General features: G+C 34.3%; 1 protein-coding gene across 7 annotated transcripts in view; it reads left to right on the top strand.

Moving 5' to 3' along the window:
• Nucleotides 1-216: 216 nt before the first annotated feature.
• LOC148614726 (uncharacterized) overlaps nt 217-10733 on the top strand; it is a 40868-nt gene continuing 30351 nt past the window's right edge. The window contains exons 1-7 of one of the 7 annotated variants that reach the window (XM_088589024.1): nt 444-483; nt 2410-2512; nt 5139-5239; nt 5764-5869; nt 6505-6688; nt 8831-9136; nt 9396-9453. In XM_088589024.1, the coding sequence (XP_088445150.1) occupies nt 5834-5869; nt 6505-6688; nt 8831-9136; nt 9396-9453 (584 nt within the window). In that variant the 5' untranslated portion in view covers nt 444-483; nt 2410-2512; nt 5139-5239; nt 5764-5833. Of the gene's footprint in view, nt 269-399; nt 484-521; nt 541-2409; nt 2513-5138; nt 5240-5541; nt 5870-6504; nt 6689-8830; nt 9137-9395; nt 9454-10733 lie in introns of those variants that run through there. The other 6 variants (XM_088589023.1, XM_088589025.1, XM_088589026.1 and 3 more) reach the window with 6 other exon arrangements.

Raw genomic sequence — 10733 nt, 5'->3', positions numbered from 1 at the left:
TGGAAGGCACTCTTCAACTAAAATGTAAGCAATATATATTTAAAGAAGAATTTTTTTAATGCACATGTCTGTTTTTAACTTCTACAGAAATTTGTTTTAAGAAAATTAAAATTAAGTATGACCTAATACTTTGTTTGTATTTTTTTTTTAATTTTATTAATTTAAAATCAAATAATTATGCTTCTTAAGTGTGTATTTTTTTCTTATTTTTTTCAGAAATAATTGAATTGGTGAAACAGACTAGTTCATTGATTTTGAATAAACCACAGTAAGTTCCTTGAAATAAGTTTGAGTTATCTCTCTTTGTTAGTAATTTCAAAATTAATGTTTTTGGAAAACTTTATATGTTGCTATAATTAGATATGGGGATATCTGTTTATTGAAAGTAACCATAAAATATGGTTATGTGGTTTTGAAAGGTCAAGGACTTCTATAAAGGAAGTTGCAAAATATATATCACATGGTACACATGTATTTGTCCAAGTAAGGAATATAATAATTCTTCATTTAACATTTTAACAATGATCGTGCCTTGTTTATGTATGTAATCTTTTCAATATTGTAATCGTTGAACTTATTTTAAAAAGGTGGGGGGGGGGGGGGTCGATCAATAAATCCAGAGAGGAGGGGATCCAGGCTACCATTTGCTTAAGTCGTCAAAAGTTTAGTTGAACTCTCTTGAAATATAGACTATCAACAAGCTGTCACCAAATAATCCTGTCCTGCAGTGTTTTTCTCGTTTAAATATAATATTTAATTTTGTCAAAATAAAATGCAGGCACGTAACTGAGGCCAAATTGAAGTGTAGGCAAAATTACGGCAGGGGGTCCGCTTAAAGCCCCCAGCAGGTCCATGCCTCTCCTGGATGTATTTTATCTAAAACAAAAATGGCGAAATTAAGTGCAGGCAAAAGCTTTTTTGCCTAACGGCAGCTCCTTTCCTACTAGTAGATATATACAAATATTCGGCCAAATAAAATTAATAAGTAGATTCTCATCCCTTCCCGCCCCTAAAAAATTGACAAAATTGAAAAAAATCGCGATTGAGCATATCTATACTTCAAATAGCTACAATTAGGCTAGTAAATATCTGGTAAGAAATAAAAAAAATAATAATAAAATCCTTCCATTTTGCCCCGTATTTATCGTGAAGGATGGACACCACCACATCTATTTTTCCCCACTCTCGCTTAAAAACAAGTAAACTTTAATGGTGAAATCTCACCCGACACCCGGATAAACCCCTTCCTTCCTAAGTGATGTGACTGATTCATAAACTAATAAGCATGTTGAAAATTGCATAAATGTATGTTGCCCTTATATGTTGGTTCTGGGCTTCTAAAGAGTGAAAGGTTTATAATTAAACTACTGCTTTAATAACTGTGTCTTCAATTTTGGCAAATAACTGAACATTTCCCAGTGATGAAATGACAGCGTCTTGCCGCAGATTTTAAAATGGCGGCCAATTTGTTTTCTAGAATGACTACACGGCGGGAAAATTAAAGTTGCTGTTTACTCAGTGTTAATAAAAGTGGTGGATATATCTTTTTTTTTAATTTTTAATTAAAATATAATGAATGTATTCAATTTCTGACTAGTTTATACGCTTTAACCTAATTTGGGTCCGCTTACGCTGAAACATAATCCTCTTCGCTTCTGTTTTAGAAATTTGATTAGATTTCGTCATTCCAATAAATGACATTTAATTGGATATTGTGTAGTTCTCAATTTTGACTCAGAAAACAAGCAGTAGTGTTGCTCTGGTTCTCAGTGTAATTTGTTATAGTAACTTGGCTGAACAAAGAAGTACAACAAAAAGTATATTTGTAGTGTTCAATGTATTTGCCTATATTTCTGTTTCCAAATTATATGTTTGTCATAATTATCTTTATAAACTAATAATTCCAATCTAATTAGCATATAGGCCTTTGTCGTGCATTATGATTCGTTGTTCACCCTTTAAGACTTCAGTGATGGCTGTGTAAATCTTAAATATAAATAAAAAAATTGCACTTGCGAAGCAAAAATTTCATCCGGGTCGACCCCGCCCCCCCACTTTGTAATGTCTTTTACCATTTTTACAAGTCTCGCACAGACCGTGCCGATAAATGCATGGTAAAGCTCACGATGCTCGCAGATTTAGGCAATGCCTACCCCATATTAACAATATTTTTTTAATGTTATTGTTTTTTTAATATACAATGCCGAAAATGAATGGAATAAAGCAGATCATACCGTTTTGAGCCTCTAAATGGCTCTATCTTTTGTCGAAGCGATGGTAGCCATGGTCAATACGATATGTACATGGAATAGACCCTTTTGTGCTAACATTGGGTTAGTAGATGAGCATGCGCAATACTTTACATTTTTTTATCCCTTATAAGGGCATCTCTAGCATCATCCATTTCAGTTTTGGCCTGTCAGAACAATCTGTACAGATACCGGAAATATTACAGTTGTCCACGGATGGTGGGAATATTTTACACATATCATGTGACGTAAACAAAATTCAGGTACGAGACCACAATTATCTGCCCTTAGCTTTTCGTTGTATATACAGTTCTAGCGCGATGCAAAAAGTTTGTGTAGTTTCGGCAAGCTCTGGCATAACGTATGAGTTGTGATATGAACACTCCATACTGAAGGGATGTTGCCACAGATGAAAGGAAAGTTGACAATTCTGAATGAAAAGTCATCACGTTTGTCGTAAAGTTTGGTCAATAGTTTTCCTTTACCATCGATTTCTAAGTGTAGGCCAAGATATGAGGCTGACCCAACAGCGTCTGTAGTATCCTTTATCTCAAGTTCTTTGGGGAAGATGTGATGTATCAATTCCCCGAAATCAGGATTCTTTAAAGATAATACGTCATCTATATAGCGGGAACTAAGATTAAAGGATCTAGCTAAATGATATTCTTTCTTTCGGATCAAATCAGTTATAAAGTCAGTCTCATAAGAGTGAAGGAATAGGTCAGCAAGTAAGGGGGCACAATTTGTTTCCCTTCGAAATGCCGACAACAAATCCATTTTGTAATATTAGAAAATCAATTTCTAATGTTAAAAAAGTATCGAACGCTTTTATAAAAATCAGTAAAGGTACAATAAAGTTTTTTGCCAAGACCCAAATAAATTTGTATGAGCGCATATAGTGAAAACAATATTGTCGGCTGTTGAAAAACCCTTCTTAAACCAACTTGATATTTTGTAATAAGACCGATAAAATCTGAAAATTTAATAAATCTCATGTTCAGAACAGATGTTAATAATTTCCCAAATTTAAAATTAAGGTGATCCCTCGATATGCATTAGGGTCACCAGGATCACCTTTGTTTTTGTATATAGTTTGGATATTTCCTGCGGTCCAAGACTCGGGTATAAATCCGTTATCTAGAATCAGATTAAGCAATTTTACATATATGGGCTTCATCATATCGGACGTTGATTTAATATACTCCCGATTCTGACGATTCTTGACACTTACACCCGACTCTAACGACTCTTGTCTCTACTCTACTGATTCTAATCACCTACAATTTTGCCCTCTACTCATCCTAACCTTAACTATGTCTGACATGAGGTTTAACACTAGATGGTTATTACTTTAACAATAACATTCATAACACAAAGGTCTAACACCAAGCCTTAACCAATACAAAACCTGCGATAGACACAAGTAACCCTGCGCAATTCTGAAGGTTCAACCCTTAGTCTATACTTAACCATACACTTAACCATAATCTTAATCCTAACCCTTACCCTAACCTAACCATAACCCTTACCACTAACAATAACCCTTAACCCTAATATCGAAAATACTATAGCAGTAAAAAGTTCAATCTCCTCATAATAACAAAAGAAAAGAATTAGACGACCACACAAGTCTCAAACGAAAAAGGGCGTAGGAAACAAACTACCACTGAAAAAAACAATGATAAAAATTGATTTCCCTGTTGTAGACATAACAGAACATGTCCTTATACCTTTAATGTATTCATAAAGCACAATAAAAAGCGGTTAAAAATCAATACACGGGATATTGAAATTACCGGTAAAATGCAAAGTTTGAAACATCTGTCTAATCCGTGAGACATCTATTCAAATTACACAATCCATTGAACACAAATAATTCCAAATCAAAAAGTGGCCATTCAATTTGACATTATTACACAAAGACAATGAAATTACAAACAAATAATTAGCAAAAATAATTAAAAAACAATGAACGTTAATGAAAAAAAATGAAAATTAAAAAAATACATAGAGAAAGAAAGACAACGCTTGTCATAATACACCCCTTTTTATACATACCTGTTTATAGTATACAATATAATGACACTAAATGGTCCCCATTATTGGTCATGGGTCCCCCATCTAAGTCCACTTCCGGTCACACCCAAGGTCCACTTCCGGTCCCCCTCCCGTATCGATCACTTCCGGTCCACGGCCAACGGATGTGACGTCATGTGCATGCGCATTGGGGCTAACTCCCTTAATTCCCCCGAGAAACTCATAGTATACTACTTAGGTGACACAGGCCATAATTCTTTGCGTCTTGAAACTATTTCGGGAGGGTACTGCTCTTGTATTTTATACATGTACTCAGTGTTTTAAGTTTTTCTCTCGATTTTTGTAGGACAATATTACGGTTTTTTCGTCGTTCAAATTTCGCCACTATACTTTTTGGCTTATTGTCTCTACGAGGTCTCAGTCTTTGTACAACATGAAATTGGATGTTATTTTCCTCTAAACCTAACTTTTCATTCATAAATTGTTGAACAATTTGTTCCTTTTGTTCCGGTGTTTCAGCGCGCTCAACTTCAGGTAGATCCGAAAATATGAGATTGTCACCCATAGATCGAGTTTGCATCTCAAGTACCTTTTCATACATTTCTCCCGTTTCTCTCTGTAGTTGAGCGTTAGGTGAACGAATATAGTCATATTCTGAAATCAAACGTTTATTGTCGGACTCAAGGAGACTGATTTTTGTATCATTTCGGCCAGCGTGTTCCTTATTAGGTTGAATCTCAGTTTTAAAATGATTGAGTTCAGTTTTTCAAGATTTCCAAGTCGATCGTTCATAGCAGGTAAAAGTTCGAGGGGTTTGAGTTTAACATAAATATCTTTGATAACATCTTGTAGATTCGATTCGTTTGTTGATCTGTTTAAGTTTGGAGATGTCCCCTTGTCACTATGTTGTAACGGTTGTACAGTTCGTTGAAGGCTATATGGCGTGTTGTGTGGTACGTAAGTTATATTGTTCATATGTTTAGGGATTCTTTCTAATAGTACACTGTACTTTTCCCAATGCATTTCCGATGGGAGTAGCCAATAATGGACGGAAATTCGAGGAAGCTGCACAGTGTACAGTGTACATCCTGAACAAACGTCACCGATAAATGTTTCTCAAAATAAAAGAAAACTTGATTTATTTACGTGTATACAATATTGATAGCTCAACGTTGATATGTAGTTTGAAGTTCAATGTTGAAATTAGATTGAGATAGCTTAACGTTGACATGTATATATACGAGCTTCAAGATAACGTTCATACAAATGTAGAACGTTGAAATTCAACGTTGGGACAAGTTAAAGCTTCGATGTCACTGAAACTTTAATATGAAACTAAAATTGAATGTTGATTCAACGGTGAAAATGGTTGAAGAATAATGTTTTTCAACGTCGATTCGACGTTGAATTGCCTGCTAGGATGCAACAAATACATTATGATTGATCGATCACTTGTCAACGACATCTATTTTTGTAGGAAGTTTGTGTTGAAGGGTAAAACGAGTTAATAAGGAAAAGAGTTGCCGAAAGTTCTATCTTTTAACAAAATGACAACGCATGCTGCTGCAAGTTTAATATGCTTAGTAAGTATTATTTACCTATTACTGTTTATCGAAGAATCTTATGTACATTTTCAAACTGGCGATCTTAGATAGCACATGACTTAAAATTGATTAATACATATTTACTGCAAATCATAGCCTACAAACTAGTTCAGATTGTTTAAAACCATGAGTGCAAGGGAACCAAGAAAAATAGACACGGCAAAAAACCTAACAGAATCAAAGTAACACCCACATAAGAACAGAAGTAAATAAGCAACCAGCCTTAGGACTCTAGTAATACTTGTAACAAGGAGCATGGACTAGGTGTACCGGTAGGATAAGCGTCAAAAGGTAAAACAAAAACACGTTATCCCTACTATACAAAATACTGGAAGGAGATAGGTGAATACGTTTTTCTCTCAAAAGATATAGATTGATCGGAAGTTCAACTCTCTTGTATTGAGATTCTTGAAAATATTAATCATATTCGTTAAATAAACGTACAGTTTTGTTTGTTCTAGTTAACAAATCCTAAGAAATTACTGTAATACAATCTTGGGTTTGGAGGGCCCCTCGTGCATACCTCCACTCATCACTTTCGTGGTGATTTTCAAGCACATTTATACCTACCAGAAAAAATACTGTACTCCAACTATATACATATTCACTTTCAGGTTGCTGCTTTGCTTATGGATTCGTCAGAGGCTTTAAATCTGGGAAAATGTCCACCGCAACCTTTAGAATCTCTTGTTGCAGAATATTTTAGATGCCACCCATTAAGAAGATATCATTGTTTATTTGACTCATTACGAAAGATATATAGCATCCACTGCTTTTCAGCACTAAAACAGCCTGCAGGTACCATATAAGTTACCCGTTTTATAAATATTTATTAACCTTTGTAGTCTAATGGTAGCTTGATGTTCGGGTAAGCCTCGACAGTCTTCTAGAGAATGTTTGTGTCTGTACCTAGTGAGAAAATTAAATCTACATAAGGTTTTCTTTGTAAGTCTTTTTAACGCTAATTTCTTGATGATCTAGCATTTTAACCCAAGTAATTTAGAACTTGGTGTGCGGACCAAATAAGGCACGGTGAATAAGAACGAATTTTTGGTTTGGTGAAAATAAAAAAAAACAAACCTGTGCGATAATATTTTTTAGCAGCAGCCAGAATTAAAACTTACATTAACAAATCTACATTTTTGAGAAATTTAAAGGGATATTGCATCATAATCTTCATTTTAATTTCAGTCCAAGGATGAGTTGAAATGAGTTTTAAAATTAAAATAATACATACTTAAAAAAAAAAAAGACAGCCCCTCCCCGTTAACTGTTTAATACTCTGACTTGTGCCTAAGCACTTCTAAGATCAGTACAAGTTTTAAGCTTTGTGAAACTTTTCATGAATCCATGATAATTCATGTATAATGTTCAGACTCAGGATATATAATCACAAATCATTACTGTATAATTAAACATCACGCGAACAGGATACGATTAAAGACTATTACATGTATCTATTTTAGTTTATTAACATTTTAGTACAAGTCGTAGTAAGTATCTGGCTTGACGAGAAAAATCTGAAAACGAAAGCACTTTCTCCGTCCGTCCGCCCGCCCGTTACACTTTTTTTTGTACCAGATGTCTTACCTTAGGTGAAAGGGGATGCTTAGATATTTGGTATATTGTTTTTTTTCATGATGACTCGTACCGTGTCTACCATTTTAAGGTTCATCACTATCTACTTTCTGTTTACCGATCGACTTAATAATGGCAATTTTCGTAACTGATTTTTTTAGCTTATTTTGGTGGAAATGTTTAGAAATTCGGAATATTGCTGTTGCATGATGACTTGCACCGTGTGTCCCCTTTCTGGGTTCCTCACTTATTTACTTCTGGTTTAAGGATCGACTTAGTATTTTTTTTAGGTTGCGTGTAATTGAATTTTTTTAACAGATTTTTCAGCTTCTATTACAGGGAATGCTTAGATATTTGATATATTACCTTTGCATGATGAGATTGACTAAAATGACAGAGTGGGTGTATTCTAATCATGACGTAGCATATGCAACATCTTGTTGATTTCAGGAATAAGTATAAAATTCAGCTGTTTAAACCTTTACTCTATCTGCCACGGTTCTTTATCGGCCAAAAACCGCAAAAATTGCTATTTTGACATTTCAATGACTGTATCTTTCTCACAAGGAGTCAGTTAAATCTTCTGTAGTGCTACATGTAATCAGAAGAATCATACATCAATCGGAATTATTTGTTTATTTATTATTATTTGGCATTATTTCAAAATATGGCGGCTGAAGACTAAACAAATATGATTTTTCATTTTTTAAATCGTAAAACTATAATGAGGAGTCGCCATATGACTTCGATCCAATCGATACAAAATGTACTTACAGGATCCTTATAATAAGAACCATTTCATCGAATAATCTCTTTATCTAACATGACTTTCAAGATATCGACTGAACACTGCATAAAAGTCATGCCCACGCTTTTCAACGTCTTTGCCTATCAAGGGCAATAATTCTAACTCGACTTCTGTTGAAGTTTTCAGGTCCAAGAAGGAGTGTTGTATTTATGTTCCTCTTTCACTAGTTCTTTTTAGTTATACCTTGAAATTAGCGGCTTTACTCATATATGTTCTATAAATAGACACGAGAGTCATATTTACCACTTATCTAAAGTCCCAACGCAATTTTTGTGCAGGATAACCTACGGAACACTCATGCCTACTCATTAATACCTATAAAGTAGTTTCAGAGAAGATATTTGAAGAGTTATTTACAGACAACAACCATGACGGACGCTAAGCTATGGCAACAGCTCACATGGCCTAATGTTGGTCATGTGCAATGTACTTTGCATTAACCGTTCAATAACTATAATCTTTCTCTATGACGTTTGACTTCTTGGTCTTGGTTGCATGGTGCATCTAATCGAATATCGATTGTCAAAGCTATTACATTTTTTTTTCAAATCAAGGTAGTTACGTATATTTAGAAGGGCGATTAAATTCAAGAAGTTGCCCTAAAAGCCGTTACCAACCAAAACCATACTGGTCGTCCGACTTCAATGAATGTGTTTACCAGAAATCACAGTGTAATGGAGAAGGCCAAGTGATCCATAATAACGGAACTACTTACAAAGACCGGTTCTGTCGCTGTGACTATACGAGAGGATATGACTTCCTATACAAACCAAAAAATACCTGTTACTGTGAACCAAATCTTGAAGATTGTACGTGTTATTTGAAGAAGTGTCCAAACAACGTGAAAAGACTGACACCAGGTATGAACATTTTAAGAAGGACATAATCTACGCAGTTGAAAATTTTAATTTAATTTCAACCTTTAATTATTTATCCTAACCAAACGAAGGTTTTAATTTGCGTTTGTCACGTACAATAAGTTAAAATGATGCTTTGTCAGACCAAGTGTGCAGTACAAATAAAAATGACTAACTTTAAATCAATACAATATGTTACCACGAGTCTCATTTTTACATCCATAACCGATGTGTAACATTACTAGTTTTATTGATTTTTCAGATTATGAATGCGGTTCACCAGGCGGATTAGTTACTTGTCCAATTCTTCCATCCATAATGTATGTGTTAAAACAAATGTTTATTACTAAAAATGACACATACAGAGCCTGGATTTAGACCTATTTAGAGTTTAACCAACCATATAATAAGGTTGATTCGATCTTATCATACATTTTAGACAAATTGTAGTGAATATAGGTGGGAAACGTAGCCAAAATTATTATCAGTATTTATTCTAATCAAAGTGCCTTATTGCTGCATACTCGGAGACCGACTCGGACCAAGCAAGTAACATATACTGTCTAGTAGTTTTCTATTGTGATTGTATAAAAAAGACTTGGAAAATAGAACCATCCAAAATACATGCTACCATAATTACTCTTAGTGTGTAAAAATTTCAAACAAAAGGAAAATGAACAATTTGTTTGCAAAGTAAAATGTAGTATTGATAAATAGAAGGCTATAAGACCACATACAGATGCGATCACTACTAACCTCTCTTAAAATCTGTGAGGAAAACTGTTCTATGACAGCAGTTAGAACAGAAATCCTGACAGATCCTGACAGGGTCTGACAGAGGCTGTCCTGGGTCAGGACACGTTTTACCCTATTCCCTGACAGATCCTGACAGAAATTGTCCTGGGTCGTGACAAAGAAAATACGAAAAGCTGTTTTAAACTGTTATACCCCTGGACAGTTCCTGACACTAAATCTTTCTATTCTGTGTGACGTAATTATTTAGAACAGGAATTTCGCGATTAACAAATGAAACTGAGTGACTAATCTAAATAACCTAATCCGATTAGGAAAAAAATCTTAATTTCAAAATTTACTTTGAATTTTCAATTATATATATCATTTACATTGTATATAGAGCTCGTCATGATCATTATCCCAAAATTACTCGTTCAAATTTTCGTTGATCACGGTCCAGTCACTCGATCATCGTTCAAAAATCATCATTGTTTACATGTATATTTTTTTACATTCTGTCATACACATGTGATATTTGTCACCGGGTATTTAGTCTATATAGTTATCTTATGTGTTGTGTGTGTCTGGTTTGTGGAGTCATGTTCATAGAGTTTGTTTAACCATTTCATTCATGCACATTATTCATATAATCATTCATGGTCGTAAATCATATATATCTGGACAACACTATAGTACTGGAGACCTTTTCATTCATGGACAGATATACGGAACGGACTATACTATACTATATATGACAGTTATTTACTACGTTTACGCTTCGCGCGTTTAACTTGTTGCATTATCACGTGCACGGTATGCTTGCACTAGTATGTGTACTATTTAAAGAAATATTACTACTGGATTA

This window comes from Perna viridis, chromosome 6 (genome assembly GCF_037379345.1).
Source record: "Perna viridis isolate PV_CMFRI_1.1 ecotype Kerala chromosome 6, ASM3737934v1, whole genome shotgun sequence".
In the NCBI taxonomy this organism is placed as follows: Eukaryota; Metazoa; Mollusca; class Bivalvia; order Mytilida; family Mytilidae; genus Perna; species Perna viridis.
The sequence above is the reverse complement of the archived record's forward strand: the minus strand, read 5'-3'. Positions and strand labels throughout refer to the sequence as shown.